Source organism: Rhincodon typus, chromosome 16 (genome assembly GCF_021869965.1).
Source record: "Rhincodon typus isolate 14 chromosome 16, sRhiTyp1.1, whole genome shotgun sequence".
NCBI lineage: Eukaryota > Metazoa > Chordata > Chondrichthyes > Orectolobiformes > Rhincodontidae > Rhincodon > Rhincodon typus.
In genome coordinates this window covers 40,108,000-40,127,522 of record NC_063347.1, presented here as the reverse complement: position 1 = coordinate 40,127,522, position 19,523 = coordinate 40,108,000, and the positions used below count along the sequence as shown (strand labels likewise).

At 39.4% G+C, this 19,523-nt stretch overlaps 1 protein-coding gene across 2 annotated transcripts in view; it reads right to left on the bottom strand.

Moving 5' to 3' along the window:
• Window positions 1–19,523, bottom strand: part of mitfb (melanocyte inducing transcription factor b) — a 265,246-nt gene that overhangs the window by 112,644 nt on the left and 133,079 nt on the right. For both annotated transcript variants that reach the window (XM_048606508.1, XM_048606509.1), the window contains exon 2: window positions 7,984–8,233. In XM_048606508.1, coding sequence (XP_048462465.1) covers window positions 7,984–8,233 — 250 coding nt within the window. The remainder of the gene's footprint in view (window positions 1–7,983; window positions 8,234–19,523) is intronic.

Sequence of the window (19,523 nt, the reverse complement as noted above, 5' to 3'; positions counted from 1 at the left end):
AAATTAGAAGTAGTATTCAATCCAAGGAAGAGGCATACAAATTGGTCAGCAAAAAATAAACAACAGACTTGAGGCTTGGGAGCTTACTGAAGGAGAAGAAATGGATTGATTAAGAAAGGGAAAAACAGAATGACAGTAAGCTTGCAGAGAACATAAAATCTGTAGAAGTTGTAAAAATAGGTTTGAGAGGATAAAAAGTTGGTGAAGACAAATGTAGTTAGGTCCCTTACAGTCAGACTCAGGGAAATTTATAAATCGGGGACAAATACATGGCTGACCAACTAAGTACATATATTGGTTCTATTCACAAAGGAAGACGCAAATAACATACCAGAAATGTTGGAGAATACAGGGTTTAACGAAAGTGAGGAACTGAAGGAAATCAGTATTAGTTGAGAAATGGTGTTGGGGAAATTGATTGGATTGAATATCAATAAATCTCCAGGACATGACAATCTATATCCCAGAATACTGAAGGAAGTGGCCTTCAAAATAGTGGATGCATTCAGGGTCATCTCCAAAGATTCTGTAAACTCTGAAACAGTTCCTTCAGATTGGATGGTAGCTAATGTAGCCCCTTCGTTTTAAGATAGGAGGTTGAGAGAAACCAGGAATTATAAGTTGGTAATGAGAAAAATGAGAGTCCATGATAAAAGTAGTAATATCTAAGCATTTGGAAAATAGTGGCAGGAATAGACAGAGTCAGCGTGGATTTATGAAAGGGAAATCACACCGACAAATCTACTGGATTACTAATTTAACTAGAAGAGCCAGTGGACGTGAACTTATTTGGACTTTCAGAAGGCTTTTTGACAATTTGATGTATAAGCGGAGTTTGAATCCGTTAGATTGCTGGAGTTCAGAGGAATAAGAGAGCATCTCGTAGAAAGCAACAAAATTCGAACAGGATTACACAGGGTAGATGCAAAAAGCATGTTCCCGAAAATGGGAGAGTCCAGAACCAGGTGTCACGGTCTAAGGATACAGGGTAAACCATTCAGATCTTGAGATGAGGAGAAATCTCTTCAACTGGAGGGTTGTGAGCCTATGGAATTTGCTTCCACAGAAAGCAGTTGAGACCAAAATATTGCATGATTTCAAGAAGTTGAATATAGCACTTGGGGCTGAAGGAATTAAATGATATGGAGGGAGGGGAAAGTGGGAACAGGCTATTCAAATGGATGATCACCCATAATGAGTGGTGGGGCTGGCTCGAAGGGCTGAATGGCTACTCCTGCTACTTTTTTCTTTACTTCAATATAACGTAGGGGGCAATGAATGCATTGGAATAGTGAAATTTATAGGTAACATTGAAATTTTCAGCAGCACATGAGATAGAGGAAGAGTCAGAAAATGTTATGGAGGTTAAATTCGCTACCTAGTTTGTACCTGGCTTCAAAGACATATCCTTGCACCTTGACAAGTAAACTCTGTAAATGTGTTGTACCCCATGTTGGGCACCAAGGCCTTCACTGGAGGTCCAGCATGGCTTTTGAAACCAGCCTTTCTGCACATGCATGCCCAAAGTCTTTTGGTGCCACTTACTTTGCCAATGCAAAGAAAAAGTAGGCAATTTCTGGCTTGTTGCAAAACCTGCGACAGATCCTGAGATAACAAGGTGTAGAGCTGGATGAACACAGCAGGCCAAGCAGCATTAGAGGAGCAGGAAAGCTGATGTTTTCGGGCCTAGACCCTTTCTAGGCCCGAAACGTCAACTTTCCTGCTCCTCTAATGCTGCTTGACCTGCTGTGTTCATTCAGCTCTACAACCTTGTTATCCCAGATTCTCCAGCATCTGCAGTTCCTACTATCTCTGCGACAGATCCTGCTGGCTTGGTGCACTTCGTAACTGTAGTTAACTGCATGTAAAGCATATAATTAATATTGTCCTGCCATTATGTCCTCATAAGGCATAAATGGTTTGCTATCTTTTTTTGCTGAGATCTTTTCTGAACATTTTGATCAGAGTAGAGATGATTATCAATTCAATTAGTCTCTCTGCGAATTTCTCGTCAGTGAAATCACACATGCCCTTTTCTGTGATACCTGGTGACAAAGTCGTCAGTAGACGTTTGGGATTTCAGTTTAAATAATATGGGTTGGAGTCTGTTAATCGAGAAGTCAATTTGCATCTTTAACTGGTCCTTAAATTCTCTCCAGCTCTTGTTTGGTGGATGTATTTGCACTGTAAAGCCCCTACTTGCAGATAGCAAGCAAGAATTTCAGAGCTCTCCTTTCCGGATCATTCATGGCTTGACCTGCACATTAAAGACACATACGTTGCTTAATTAGCTGTAATTCAGTGCAGATATAACTTGCTGTCCAATCCATAATCAATGACCGCCTTCTATTTCTTGTTGAAGGTCAGTGGCTTTTCCTTTTATTGAACTAAAGGGTAGAGTTCATGTGTTTCTTTCTTTTAGTTGGTTCACTGATCTGTCCTTTTATTTTTCCATTTTTTTTCTGTTTTACTTCATTTTTCATGGTTGTGGGCTCTTTAAGACATTTTGCAGAGTGGGGTCTATGTCTTTAAGAGATAAAGGACTTTTAATGCCAAAATTAGTTTCAAGCTTGTATAAAGCCTTTTATCTTCTGAGATTGCTTTTAAACCCATGAGAAATATTTTAACTGCTGTACTATTATTGTTTCATCAAAAAGCAGGCTGAAACTTACTTTTTATTTTTGTAAAAGAGGTAAGGGGCTCCTAGCTCAATAGGTCTTGAACTTCAAGTAGGAAGACTGTAAATCTGCCCCCTGGCTACTTAAGTTGGCAATCTGCACTGGCATAAACATATTATCATTGGTCATCCAAGTGCTTTATGATACAGGGCAGACTAATATTCGGCAAGGATTCTACTTAAGGCAGTTAGTGACACTTACTACTGCACTGTCATCATGCCATGATATGAGTTGATAGTGATGATCTTCAACTCTACTTATATTAACTCCATAACACATAAATGAGACGTGGGTAATGAAGAATTCAATGAACTTTTATTCCGACACCTGGTATCTACATATGTACACAATAATCATAAGCACTTGTATGGCTGGGCTCAAGCTAAACAACTTGGGTAGTATCGCACACCTCCCTCAGCATCTTATCCTGCAAGTGGATTTAGCAAGATGTGGACTGAGACTACTTTACGATAAGGTCACATACCATGACACAGTGATGACATCATGAGCATGTCCCTTAAAGGTATATTGCATTTCTGTTGGAATGCTTAACACAACATGGGGATGTCGAAGATTCCATTCCTTTTTTCAGAAGGAGGGTAGATGAGTTCCTCTAGTATCTTGCCCATTATTTATCCCTCCATCAACATCAGTAGAACAGATTGTCTAGTCATTGTCTCACTGTTGTTCGTGGAACCTTGCCATGTGTTAATTCACTGCACACTGTTCCCATTACTGACTACACTTCAAACGGGCTTCATTACCTGTAAAGTATTTGAGACACCTTGAATGGGGACATGTAATCACATGGTCGGAAGAAACCCAAACCTTACAAAAGTCAAGACAGTTGTTTTAGTATACTTTACAGAGGTTTTGGATATGACCTTTCACCAACATAAAAATTCAGGTCATACCGCTCTTTAAGATAAACTACTGTTGGAGAATAGTGCTATCCATACAATAACATTGATCCATTACATGGTACAAAAATAATATTTTTAAAAATACTGTATTCCATTTGCAAATATTGCAAATAATGAAGTAGCATAGTTAACTTTTGAAAATAAAACAATGAGGAATATTTGCAAAGGTAGCAGCCAGGATCCTCTGCTGTATTTTATAAATGCAGTTGAAGATGTGAAATAAATTGAGGAATTTTTTTGGCTCTTGTTTCTCACTAGGACTTTCTCCCAAAAGTTAGCACATGTTGTGCAACTGTTACTTGGGCATCATGCATCACAATTCCATCAATGTTGCTAATATAGTGTCCTATGAATGCAATAGTTACTAACTTTGAAAAGGCCAGACCTGAAGATGTTTTAAAAAATAAAAGGAAGGATAAAAAGTTCTTAAAGAAGGGTGTATCATTGAGCATGGTCAAGGTTGCTAATGAGTCTTCCCTGGAGATGGAACAGGAGAAAAATTGTTCAGCTATCTTCACTGATCACTATTGGTGAGCAACAATGAACCAAAGTATTTTCCAATAGGTGAAAGCAAAATAGTTCATTATGCTACAATTTTCATTCTATAAGTTCGAGAAATAACTTTGTATTTAAGACAGTAAATGGTCCAATAAATTTACACGGGTCACAATATCAGATTTCCTAAAGTGCATTGATAGAAAACTATACATGCCTTTCAAGGAGGAAAATGCAAGTTAATACATTAACAACTTTATGAACTGCTCAACATGTCCAGCTGTCTACTTTGAAAATTTTGACAGATAATGCACCCAATCATTTTCAGACACAGCATGGCTTAGCAATAACATTGTAAATTGTTATTTATACTAGCAGCAGGTCTAAAAAAAAAGTGAAGGATGCTATAGATGGGGACAGTAATCACAGTCACTTCATGATTGAGAAGGATAAGGACTAAGCATATTAGGACTCCTTGGTTTCATCAACTGGCCTGAAAAAATAACCCTACTAGTCGCACTCAGGAATGTTTCTGACACCTCGCCTAATTGCCATATATTAATGAGGTTCCTGCCTAAGTCAGGCAAGTGCACTGACCACCTATCTACATGAAAAGAGTGCAATGACGGTGTGCCAGTGGGCAGAAATGACTCTGAAATTGTCCTTTGGTCAACTTAATAGAAATCTGTACAGATTTACACATTAATAAAATGCAATCAGGTCAACGCTCAATACGTAGAAACACACAAGAGAAAGTAGCTGTGCTAAATTAGGGGAGGTGATGGCCTAGTGGTATTATTGCTTGACCATTAAATCCAGAGATCCAGATAATATCCTGGAGACCTGGGTTTGAATCCTGTCAAGGGAGATGGTGAAATTTGAATTCAATTTTTTTTTTTTTTTTAAAAAGGTCTGGAATTAAGAGTCTAATGATGATCAGGAATTCATTGCTGATTGTCAGGAAAACTCAGCTGGTTTACTAAAGTCCTTTCGGGAAGGGAATCTGCCATCCTTACCTGGTCTGGCCTACATATGATTTCAGACCCATTGCAATGCGGATGGCTCTTGAACTGCCCTCTGGGCAATTAGGGATAGTTAATAAATGATGGCTGAGCCAGCAACGGTCTCATCCAGTGAATTAATTTAAAAAAGCACAATTGTCAGATGTTCATAGATGGAACAAATGGAGCTAGACAAATAAACTTATTCATAGAGAACAAAGCATCAACAATATTATTTATTTATTTCTAAACCACTGTTTCAGAAAAACTTGGTGATTATCATGCTATACAATGTATCACTAGGTAAGATATCACATCTCCTTGACCCTTTCACATACAGCACACAACATAACCACATAAGCATTCCCATTTTATATTTGAAAACCATCTATTCCACATGACATTCTGCAGAGTTTTACAACTTCTGTTCAGCTTGGAAAATGTGACCAACTTTCACAAAGCGCTTTTTCTCTTCTTTCCAACTTTCCTATCTCTCTTTCTTACAGCAAAACATTCCTACACATTGCTGATGTCCTACCCAATTAATCAATATCGATGAGTGTAGACTGTACCAAGCAACTATTGAAGCACCATGATTGCATCTGATCATCTCCTCATTCAATATTTCCACATTGTCACTTCAAGCAGGGAACATCAGATGGTAATCGGCTGCTCAACTTCTCCTCATTAAAACACCACTTGGGCTTACCTGGGCTAACTCAATTATGTGGAGAAGCCAAGTATTGTCTAAATCAGCTGGGCCTTAGGAGCCTCATGCACCATTCAGGGAACTGTGTCAGAACCCAGGGTTGAATTTCGGGGCACTGTCAAGAACAGGAACAGTAATAGACAGAATTCAGCCAGTGTGGCAGTTTCCCTGCCCCATTTCCAGTGCCAGTGATTTCTGATGGTACAGATTCAGACCCTTGAGAAAAGCAGCTAATTAGATGCACTACAGGATTTGATAACGTTGGTTAAAGGAGAGACAGGATTTCCATTTAGTTCCATCTTCTTGACCCAGCAGGGGCCAGATTAACTGCCTGAAGGTGGTACCTAGGCCTTCCTGTCTGCCAAGATGCAGTGCAGTCAAAGGCCATTCTATCTATGGATTCCACGCTGCTTGTGCCCCACTCCTTCTCCCCACCTCTTCGCTTCCATCCAACAGGGGTAGCCTGGCTACTGTATATCTTTTTCATCTTTAGAAAAATGTTGGAAAAGATCACCCCTCGATATTCAAACACCTTCTCAGTTGCTTACCCTCTTCTGCAACATGCTAGGCCTCCAGCTGGCCATCAAATTTGGCGAACCCACCTATCACACTTAACTGGACAGGGACCCTGTCTGCATGCCAATCAGGCAGACTCCTGTTAAAGTCTTAAAGAGTGACTGTCTTCGCTCTCTCCCAATCATCCCACTATGTCTCGCCCATCTTTACACCCTACCCACCTTGGGGATGGGCTTGCACGAACCTGGAAAAGTCCAAAAACATGGACCTGAAGGGAAAAATCAAGCTTTGAAACTCAATTATGGACAGTCACAACTTTTGTCAATAAATTTCCCCTTTTAGACATTTCTACATGGAATTTCAAATATCTTGCTCCAATTCCATGATAGTTTTACTGAAACAATTGCAGTTTTCCACTGAGAGAAAGCTGAAATCCCACTACTTATGGACAGACTGTTAGGTGACATTAGATTTTAAACATCATTTTGCTCAACCCATGATCAAATATAGTTGAGACAGGAGTAACACATCTGTTTAAGAATTCAGATTACAACCATTGTCCAAAGTATACTAATTTGACTGATTTACAGGACATTTATTTAGAGAACAAAATGGCAATTACTGCTAAATAAAATTCAAATGAATTAATGCTGCTTCTTTCTGTTTCTCTCTTTTAATCATTCAAATGGAATAAACCCCATTTTGAATTTTATAAAATGGAATGCAACTTTTGCACCAATGAAAACAGAACAATTCAATGTTAAAAACAATACAATATTACCTAAAAATGAAACTTCACAGCTTTCAAAACATTTCATTAAAAATATCCCCATGCAAAAGCAACATTAAACAAAAAAGTAAAGAGATCAAGAGATCAAAAGGTGTCCTGATGCTTCTTGTTTTGTGACAAACTTCAATAACCATAAAATTGATCAAAGACTTGACACACAATACAGATAAATAATGAAACTATTACTCAGCTGCTGTGAAATTAACTATTTTATATAGTTATTCTTAACTTGTTCTTTGGTAATGTAATATAATGAAAACGAAGTAAATGATCTACATGTGAACACTAAGTGACTGTTCAAATATTTGAATTAAAATGTAGATTCACAAGAAAAATCACAGTTCTTGGTATTATTTAAATTAAGATTGTGCAGTAATTAAGGAGGTATTTTCTATATCCCATATAATAGGGAGATACTAACAAGCTCCTGCAGTTCCTTGTTTGAAGAAGAATTGGGGCAATTAGAAAACATCAAACTCATTGAAGGAAATGCAATTAATTATGACCAAGAGTTGAAAACCCTGCGTGTATTAGATAGTTTCTGTGAAGAGCTTCATTCCAGGCATCTGACAAAATGTACTTTTGAAGAAATAACTTCTGAGCTGTTGTATTCATTTTAAATTTACCTTGCTATTGCTTTCAAAGAAAATGTATTATAGAGGCCACATGTATGCTTAAGGCTTCTACAAATCATTCATTGTAAGAATTGAAAAATATTTGTACTGTACGTAATTCTCCTGCTGCTCATTTGGCTAATCTAAAGTAGGGAAAGTAATATTCCTGATAACCTTAATAAGTACCTCTTCAAAATATCTGATCTCATGTAGTACACAGTCAAATAAGGAATACAGACGTAAAGATTAAGCTATACCTTGAGGACTTCCATTGGCACCTGGGTATTTGTGGGTAGACTGGTGGGGACGCTGACGTTGATGGCCTGTGTCTGACTGACTGGCACTCGCTGCTGAATAAACTGTGCTGCCTGCTGCTGCTGCTGCTGTTCTCGTCGTTCTTGCTCCTGCATTTGCTCGCGCATGAGCTGCTGCCGTAGCAGTATTCGTGACGTCATATTGGAGGAGGTTAATGGGGGTTTAGCTGATCCTTGCTGCTCTGATGAATTGCTGTGGTGGAAACCAATAATGGAGAAACAAACTTCTATTAGAATCTAACAAGAGATGAGCAGAGAGAGAAAAAAATTCTGAGTGTTAGCTGGAGGGCATACCTCACCTGCTGGCAATTCAGGTTACAATTGACAGAAAACTTAAAAGCTGACAAATACAGTTTGACAATACACAATCAACACACTTCCAAGGTATTCTTCTTAATTTAAATGACAATAACCGATTGCTTCAGAATAAAGAACAAACAAAAGTACAAGTTGCAAAAAAGCTCAGTACAAATTCACAAAGACAGAGGGAGTACCAAGCTGAAAAAGCTTGAGGTATTTACAGAAAAATATTATGACGAGGCGACCATTTTAATTAGGTGACAGGCAATATTCTCAGCTACACATGACATAAGTGGAAATGTTCTATTCGAAAACAGATAAACCAAGTATTAAACTTTTGCCCGACAGAATTGTTTAAGTCAATTGTCAGGCTGACATCTGTCATGTTATGCGCTACTAAAACTGCAGACAAAGATCAGGTATTAAATTCAGTTACAAAATTCGTACTAAAGCTAGATAAGACAGGTTACCAATCTGTACAGACATGGTAGTCAACAATCCTAAACCTTATAGATACATGGGACAACTTTAACTCTTACGCAGCATTGCAACCTAGCAATCAACCTGTGTGGGAACTGTAGTAGGTGAAGTTAACTTTAACAGTTGGATCTTGAAGTGTTAACGTCCATCATAGAGGCCAGGAAGCAGCTCCCTAGCCACTAGAATTGTTGGGTTCATAGGTAGCCACAGGGACCTGGGAAAATGCCCCCGACACAAGGGGATGGTGGGGGAGCCTGCACGCCTATCCCACAGAAAGCATTTGAATCTCATCCACTTGGACTTCCTCTCATGCCCAGTGCACCTCTTCCCTGGTGGGAAAGCCAGCATCGCTTCTCTGCTTGGAATAACAGCGACCAGACCTCAATGATAAAAGGCCTCCGATTAAAGAAAAACCTTGGAGCTCTGACAAATGCGTTGGCCACCTACGATTTAAAATTGCAACTAACCAGACTAAGGCAGGAAGCAGGTGTAAATAGGTCATGTGCCCCCTTTTTAACAGCACCAAACCCAGCCAGTTTCTAAAGGACAGGGTTGAAACTTTCCCAAATAAAATTTGGCCTTGAACATTCATGGAATGATCCACTGAGTGGCAAAACATATAGCCATGCCTGTGTTCTCTAATCCAAGTCAAACTATAAGGGGAATATCTGACCAAAACATGCATTTCTAAAAAGATGGCAGGGTAACTAGGAAGGCAAATTAACCTGGTACTGAGTCACGTCAAGTATTGGACAATAATGATGATTGTAAGGTATCATTAATAGTGCTGTCAAATGGCATGTGCACAGCAAAACAACCTGCTCAGCTTGCAGTAAGCCAGGGTATCCAGCTCCAAACTGAGTTACAGAGATGGGTGCCAAAGGTGACTGAAAGTGACCTCCCTTGACATCAAGGCAGCAATAGAGGGAGTGTCACTCAAAGGTTCTGTACCGAGCAATCAGTGTCAGCACACCAATCATAGCACTACCTTCCAGTTCCAGAAGTTGCTGCCACACACACAGACCTTGGGAGTCCACTCAGCTGGAAAGAAAATTGAAGGGAACACTGAACACATCATCATTTCTGACAAAAGTTCATCTTAAACTGAAATATTAACTCTGCTTCTCTCTACAGATGTTGCCTGGACTGCTATATTTCCTGTACATTTCTTTTTGTTTTCTTTTTCAGATTTCAAGCATCTGCACTATTTCTCTTTTATATTAATGGAGCTCCAGTAACATTTAAGTCAATGGGAATCAGGAGAAAAACTCTCTGCTGGTTAGAGTCATCTCTTGCACAGAAAATGATGGTTGGAGGTATTGAAGACCAATCATCACAGCCCCAAGACATTGTTGCAGGTCTTCCTGAGGATGTTATCATAGACCCAACCATTTTCTGCTACTTTATCAACAACCTTCCCTCCATGATAAGGTCAAATGTGGGAAATATTCATTGATGCATGCACAATGCTCAGTACCTTCTGCAACTCTTCAGACAATGAAACAGTCACTGTCCAAATGCAGCAAGTCCAGGACAACATTGAGGTTGGAGCTGTTAATTAGTAAGTAACATTCTCACATAAGTGCCAGGCAATGTCCGTCTCCAGTAAGAGAGAATCTAACCATCATTCCTTGGCATTCAACAGCATTACCATAATTGAATTACCCACCATTAACATTCTGGAGTTTAGCATTGTCCAGATACTTACTGGCCCATATAAGTACCTTAGCTACAAAGGCAGAACAGAGACTGCGAATAATGTGGTGGCTGACTCACTAGATAATTCACAAAAAGTCAGTCCACCATCTACAAGACACAAGTCAGGATTGCAATGCAATATTCTCCACTTGCTCAGATGTGTGTAGCTCAAAAACACTTAAGCTCAGAATCATTCAAGACAAAGGAATCTTCTTGATTGACGACTGAAGCACCACTTGTTTACATTGGCAGCAGTGTATAACATTTACAAGTTGCACTACAGCAGCTCACCAAAGCTCTAGACAGCATCTTCAAAACAAGCAAACGGCCACCTAGCACAAGAAGCATGGAAGACTGACCACTTGCCAGTCCTCCTCCAAGTTACACGCCATCCTGACTGACAATTACACCATCCATTCATGATCGCTGGATCAAAATCCTGGAACTCAGTCCCCAAAAGCTTTGTTGATGTACCTACACTTCATGAACAGCAGCATTTCAATAAACTTGCTCACCATGAGTTTAGAAGCATTGTGGATGGGCAAGAAATGCTTACGCTGCTATAGATGTTGACACCTTTTTCTTAACCATTTGTGAGGTGTGATCAGTTTAGGCCTGGGATTAGGTTACTTATTCGCCCTGTCAACCAAGGAATTTTGCATGCCTTGAACAAAGACTTTTTTATTAAATGTAAAATCAGAAGAGGAATAAGAGTAAAATATAACATTTTCACCAAACTGAACCAGCAACCAATTTTTAAAAAAATTTACAAAGACTTTTCTCGAAAACGTTTAAGAAATCAAGCACATATTCCAAAGAGAAGTTAGCCTCTATAATCATTCATCGAAAATATCGATCACCCACCTATGGAACTTCCCAAGCAAGCCTCCAGTAAACAGTCGATACTTACGACATGAACTGTATGAACAATTCAGTGAAACTATAACCACTCAGCAAGAATTTGAAATGGAATGTAATTTATTACACATACTGGCAACATACCAGCTTTAGTACAGCAGTCCATTTAAAATATAACCCCTTGTGAAGTGTTCCTTCCTGATCTGCATTTGGTTACTGAATCAGAAACCCAAAGACATGCATGCATAAAGTATTTGAAAACCATTAAAGCATGGGTCAAATGTCAACTTAAAGCACATTGATCATACAATAAAATCAAGAATTCTTTTTCTTATAATATTTAATGTACACTTGCTGATCCATTCTTGAAAGTTGCAAACTTTTTCAGGCCAGAAGATTTGTCATGTACAGCATATTGTTTCTCATAAATCATTTCCTTCCAATGCCACACTCGTCATAACAGACTTCAAGCACTGCTCAGCATTTCTAATTTTAAAGATGATTGCAACAGCAAAATAATTGTAAGTATTCTCCAATTTTTACATGGTAATCTGTAAAAGAAAACCTGCACTCTAAAGCAATGAAGTGAATTTATACAGCTGATAGAGCAAAATTTTAAACACATTCATTTTTAGAGGTCATAAAGGAAATGTCACTGTATACATATACAATTTTTTAAATGCTTTTACATAACATCTTGAATTAGATGGAAAATATTCAGTTCATCATGTATTTCTGTTAGGTTTACACATGATCATCATGTTTACACTCATAGGACACAATATTTACAAGTAGGCAGAGATGTTGTAGGGGCAGTTGAAATGGCTTAAGAACTCAGCAAAAGGGGTGTTCTGGTTGGCAACTGGATAAATCAGTGAATGATGACAGTTATATATTCCCACATTAGTGAGGAAGCTGGACATCTTGAAGAGGGTTAGGGTGTTCAGCAGATGAAAAGAGAGGACACAGTGGAAGAAAGAGAAGACATAGTGGGTGAAAAAGAAGACAACATGAGTTGAGAGGGAGGATAGCGTGGAACAAAAGACCAGTCAGTTCAGTTAGGAATGTGACCCAGTGATGATGAAAGAATGGAAATCTACCAGTACTTCCAAGTTGGGTTGGAGGGAATCTTTGAGGTTTAAGGTTTCAAACTGGTAGTCCTAAAACAGGTGTTAGAACTGAAACTTCCAGGTGCAATGCTTACTTGAGTTGGGTGTTCTAACCACATCTGGGAATAGTCAGAAAGTTTACTTTGCTCTAGTCACAATCCTCTTTTTTTTCTATTAAGCATTTGAGAAAAAGTATCAGTTGCAGCTTTTTAGAAAAAAACAAATGTAATAATACACTTTATCCCACTTTCAGTTTTTAAAATACTGTCATATCTCACAGACAGCAAGAAAAACTTTTGTTGTGCACACTATATACAAAAATACAAGCTTTCTTTCTATTCAACATCTCTGAGTTCAAAACATGCCCTGAGCCATTAATCCTTTGAATAAAGTGAGAAGAATACCTTTATGCTACAACAAATACAGCTGCTGAATAATCAGACTAATTAGCTCCTAAGTCAGCGCATAAATTATTACAGTCTCAAACTGCATCTTGACACTAATACTTTTGATTGTCAAACAAATCAAACTTACCCAAAGTCACTGATTTGAAATTGTGCAGTTTGACCATTTTAGTTTTAGTAGGGATGTCATGTGTGACTGTGCTTTCAAACAAAACATGCTTTTAAAGTTACAGAAAATTACAGTGACAAAGGCATTCTTTGATTCCATATTATGCAATAAACTTCAACATTCCAAATTCTTGAGAAGTTATTTTCTATCATGCTAAAAATAAATAATTTTCAATATGTGACTGATCGACTTAAAATATTCTGTAAAATATATTTTAATATGCCTCTGTGGGTGATGGCAGATAAATAGTATTCCCAGCCATATTTATGACATATGATAACAGAGCATCCTGCAGCTCCAATTAATATTAATGTTCCAAAGCAATCAATTGTGATAAAGAGGATTAAACAACACCCACGCAACTCTTGACCTTATCAGTTTCTTCAATGTTCAAGTCATGTGCAGAAAAGGACAATCTTTTGGTGTGATTAAGATGGGATGAAGCAAAGGCTACACATCAAGTAAGTAACAAGAGCAGATTACTACCATCACTTCTGAAGTAAAGTGCATTAAAAACAGAAAAGAATCAGAAAACTTTCTGTGTCCAAAATAAGAGAGATCAAATGGGTGGGGATCAACTAATCTTCAAAATGGTGAATTCAATTCAATTTTTCACAGTCACTTAACCCAACAAAAGGCAATTCTGAACAAGTGAAAATTGAAATGTTGCATACATTGAAGAGTAATACTTAATTTGCAAAATTGCTATGAACTCTTTCCAGCTTGCAATGTGCTAAGATGTGTCTTTTTTTACTCCAGATGTCCATTTATTCTTTTCTTTTAAGTAGGGAACATCACCCAACAAACTGCTAGATTAAAGCCATATTGTCAGGTAGGTTATGTAATTAGTTTCACCGAGACAAAACTAGCATACTGTCACCAATTTTGATTAATAAACTAAAAAAGGTCAGTTTTTTTTAAATTAAGCTACTTCCCACGTCATTGAATGATGCGTTCAGTACTGTGTCTGGAACAAATTTCACAAGATAATTTATCATGGTTTTTCATAATCTTCAATACTATTGTGACAGGATCTCTACTTCATGGAGTGTTTTTTTTTGCTACTGTTTATCCCATACAATAGAATAATTCTTTGCACTAATGCAAAAAGCACAAAACTGAGACCACTAGATCCTTGACCAAAAAAAATAGAGAAAGGGCACATTGGTCAACAGGCAGGAGGATAAATCAGAAACAAAAACAGAAATTGCTGGAAAAGCAATTTTCAGCTTTTTTAAGAGGATAAATTACTGTTCTAAATTAATCTTGAAGAAAGGAATACCGAAGCATTTCTTTTCAAATGATAACTGACCTTTGGTGTTAATTTTAGTATCCCTTTATTGTCAATGACAAGTTATTGTCAAGTTTTCCTTTTTACCTCAAGTCTCATCTTAGTGAACTTGATATTTTATGTATCGCATGAATCTCTTACGCTAATCCCTCATGTCATGTATTGCCATACTTATCCCCACTCCTGTTTGCAATTCTCCATGGCTTCCCAACATGCCCCCGACTACTTATCCAGGCTCCATAAGCATACATTTTGGAAAACTGGCTCTAAAACTTAGAGTGGGTACAGATTCCATTTTTCCAAAAGGAAACAGCCTATGTAATATTCCAAAATCTTTCCTTTTCATCTCATACATCAAGTTTTAAAACTTGTACTGCAGGAGAACTTTCACACAGGATCAGCCACTGCCAAAAGCCTATGTGCTCAGTTATTAAAAACTGCAAATGGATACCACAGCAGCTATTTTTGGTAAAAAGACAAATGCACATGCTAGAGACAAATAAAAACTGCAGATGCTGAAAGAACACAGCAAGCCAGGCAGCATCTACAGGAAAGGAGAAGTCAATGTTTCGGGTTTTACCCTTCTTCAGGGCTGGATGTGGGGTTGGGGACAGCTGCAGATAAAGGGGGTAGGGGTGTGGTAGTGGAATGATGGTGTTCAGTGGACGCAGGTAGTAGGTATGACCTGGTTGGTCAATAGGAAGAATGAATCTGGTCGGTGGCTGGAAGGGACGGTCAGTAGGTGGAATGGAAGGGAGGAGGTGAGGCTGGACAGGGAATGGGTGGGAAGGCTATTTGAAATCGGAGAACTCAATGTTGAGTTCTCCGGGTGCAGGGTGCCCAGGGCGAAGGTAAGATGTTGTTCTTCAAATTTGCATTCCGAGTCGCTGCGACACTGGAGGAGGCTGAGGACAGACATGTCGGAAACGGAGTTGAGGCAGAAGGGATGTAGTTGAAATGGGCGGTGACTGGGAGGTTATGCTGGCCATTATGGACCAGGCAAAGATGCTCAGTCCACGTTTGGTCTCACCGATCTAGAGAAGACCACATCGGGAGCACCAGATGCAATAGACTAGATTGGAGGAGACGCAGATGAAGCTCTGTCTCACCTGGAAGGACTGTTTAGGGCCCTGGATGGAGGTGAGGGAGGTGATGTGTGGGCAGGTATTGCATCTTTTATGGTTACAGGGGAAGGTACCGGGTGGGTTGGAGTGGTTGGTGGGGAGTGCGGTGCAAACTAAGGAGTGGCAAAGGGAATGGCCCTTCTGGAAGGCAGACAGGGGTGGGGTCTAATTGGAGTTGGCAGAAGTGTCTGAGGATGATACGTTGGATGTGGAGGCTGGCGGGGTGGAAAGTGAGGACAAGGGCACCCTATCTTTATTATGTTTGGAAGAGGGGGTGGTTAAGAGCGCGGAATGGAGGAGGCACAGTGGAGGCCTGTCTAATTGACAGAGGGGGGGGAAGAGCGTTGTTTGAAAAAGGAGGACATCCGGGATGCTTGGGAGTGGAACATCTCATCAGAGCAGATGCAACAGAGACGGAGGAATTGGGAAAATGGGATGGAATTTTTGCAGGATACAGGGTAGGAGGATATATAGTCTAGGTAGCTATGGGAGCCTGTGGGTTTATAGCAAACGTCGGTCCATAAACTGTCATCAGAAATGGAAACAGAGAGGTCAAGAAAGAGGAGGGAGGGGTCTGAGAGAGACCAAGTGAATTTGAGGGCGGGATGGAAGTTGTTAGCTAAGTCAATGAGTTGCTCCAGTTCAGCCTGGGTGCAGGATGCAGCACCGATGCAGTTATCGATACAACGGCGGAAGAGTTGGGGAACGGTACCAGTGTACGTACTGAAGACAGACTGTTCAACATAACCGACAAACAGACAGGCATAGCTGGGGCCCATGTGAATGCCCATGGCAACCTCCTGGATTTGGAGAAAGTGGGAAGAATTGAAGGAAAAGTTATTCAGGGTGAGGACTAGTTCGGTAAGGTGGAGGAGGGTATTGGGGAGGGGGGGAACTGGATGGGTCTGTTGGAGAGGAAGAAACTGAGGGCTTGTAGGCTATCCTTGTGAGGTATGCACTTGTAAAGGGATTGCACGTCCATTGTAAAGATGAAGCACTGGGGGCCAGGGAACTAGAAGTTGCACATAATAAATGGGTATTTAATAAATAACATATACCTGTTTGAAACAATAGCTTTAGTGCATGCGCTTGGGCTCAAAGTCATTTAACACTAGAGGTGCTATAAAAGAGAGACGCAGAGTGAGCACTCAAGTACTATATGCAATATGTATGGAGAATTATAATAAGGCTGTAACTTACTCATCTCCACTAAAAGTACCTGGCACACGGCAGCACATTTCAGGATAGGGTTAATGTTAGAAGGCATATAGCTTCTCTGACATGGTAATGGGGGTTCAAAGGTTCAATTATATTTGCTAAGCAAGAGATCTTCAGCATTTCCAAAATAACTGTTGATTGGTAAGACCCCACTTTCATTCTAAGTCTTTCAATGGGTTTCAAAAGCCCTCTTCAAACCAGTAGCAGGACTGTAACAGATGATAAAACTTTAAGGTATATTTCCTCAAAATCTTCTGTGACACCTTGCTTGCTCCGAATCTTCTAGTGGCTGTTAGAATGGGTGTTAATTCAAATACTAACCACCAAAACTCCACACAGCCTCCTCACCAAGCACTAGTGAGCAATTCAAGTGATATTAGCTGCCTTAACAATCCTCCAGTCATTCCTCATGGAAACCCCAAGATGGCCTCTTGTGCAGACATGGACTAAATCATTATTTCAAATCAAAGGTTCTTTAGTACATAATATAAATCAGAGAAAATCAAATTACCGCCTGCAAACCCATTTTCTTTGCATTGAAAACTATGAATCCTGGACAAGAAGTTCATACGCATTCAATTAGTTTAAAGAGAACTTCAATATATAGTATATATCTTAACGAACTGCAATTTCTTGATAAAGCCAGCTTTTCCAGCCTTTTCAGAAAGAGAACTTATTTGCTATATCACTTATATATTTCTACAAACAAATTAACTTTTTCCAAAACAATCTTATTATTTAAGTCATGCACATGATGTGAGTGTCACAGGCAAGGCCAGTATTTATTGCCTATCCCTGCTGTGGGTCTGAAATCATGAGGAGGCCAGACCATATAAGGATGGCAGTTTCCTTCCCTTAGGGACATTAGTGGGCCAGATGGTTTTTTTCCCAATTTCCTGGTTATCATTATTGAATTCAAATTCCACCATCTGCCATGGCTGGACTTTAACCAGGGTCCCCGGAATATTATCTAGGTCTTTGGATTAATAGTCTAGCAATAATTCCAATGGGCCATCACCTCCCCTTTAAAATGCACTGCGTTTTTGAAGTCACACATTGACAAACTGTTTCTCAGATGCCTAAAACAAATTAAAACTAAACTAACCATATAAAACTAATGTACATAGGCCTGTGACACACTATAAATTACAAGTAGTATACAAGTAGTGCTGGTGGTTTGAAGAGGGCTTTTGAAACCCATTGAAAGACTTAGAATAACAGTGGAGTCTTACCAATCAACAGTTATTTTGGAAATGCTGAAGATCTGGGTTCAAGTCCCACTTGTTCCAGAGGTTACGATAACATCTTTGAGCAGGTTGATTAAATGAGAAGCATGAAACAGAAATGCATTAAACTACAAATCTGAATGGAATACTCACAACATATGTCCAACAACAGACTAAGAAAGTAACAAGATTGGGGCCTTGTGATGCAATGATGGTAGTCCCATCTCTGGACTAGAAGGTCTGGGTTCAAGTCCCATCTCTAGATGCTATGGCCTCATAAATGTGCCATATAAAAAATTACTTAGGTTAATTTTTTTAAAAAGTTACTAGAAATACCTCTCAATTCACCAAGGGGCGACACGGTGGCACAGTGGTTAGCACTGCTGCCTCACAGCGCCAGGGACCTGGGTTCGATTCCAGCCTCGGGCGATTGTCTGTGTGGAGTTTGCACATTCTCCCCATGTCTGCGTGGGTTTCCTCCGGGTGCTCCGGTTTCCTCCCACAGTCCAAAGATGAGCAGGTTAGGCGGATTGGCCATGCTAAATTGCCCGTAGTGTTCAGGGAGGTAGAGGGTGTATATTAGGTGGGTCATAGGGGGGTGGATCTGGGTGGGATGCTCTGAGGTTCGGTGTGGACTTGTTGGGCCAAAGGGCCTGTTTCCACACTGTAGGGATTCTAATTCTAAAAGTATACATTGTTCATGTTTTTTCAGTTCTCCTCCTTTCACAATAATGGTAATATCATGTCGAAAACATTCTCAGGAAAAGATCCAACAGAGTAGCTCCCTAAAAACTCTTTTGTCAACATAAAAAACAAGCAATTTCATCATGTATCTTTCCTTTTAAATGTAGTTACCCAACGGTTTATTATTTCAGTATTTTATTTGAACTCAATTTTCATTGTTTGCTCCATGCTTAATTGCTGATGAACAAAATCAACTGCTTAATTACTTCAAATTTGGGAAAAACAGATGCAATCCTATTTGAAACATTCAAGAGGTAAATAATCATGTAACTGCGAGTTATCAATAGTCAGAAAGGTTTCAAACCTTACGTTTGAAGCCACTTACATTGTTTGATAATGGCAAAAGGCAAAGAAATGACTGCAAACAGAAAAGTTATTAGAATTTGAAGGCGATAAAGGTGATTTTCCAGACATGTTGAACTTCTCTATCTCTCTCAAGTTCTTCAAGTTGTTTCTTAACATTGCTTTGACGTGTGTGTGTGTGTGTGTGTGTGTATGTGCGCGCGCGCGCATGTGCATGTTGATGTTTTGTAACATTCAAGGCACAATAATAAACCACTGGGATCTACGCTCAAGTCAAAGAGGCCTGAGTCAAATATGGACAGAGGCTAACAGAACAAAATGTGACATTGGCAATATACCCGGTGAACAAATTTCCTTTTGCAATGGCAGCTGGGTGCCACCTCCCAAGAATACTGTGTAAGATACGTCCAATGGATCCCAAGAGGCTGGCTAAAAACAGGAAAAGCCTTTTTTACAATTTTAAAACGTTTTTCTCCACCGGCCGAAATATTAACTGGCAATCACTTCCGCAACATCAGCCGATAGTTTTTGACGGCCAAGTCATAACTACAGACCTCAA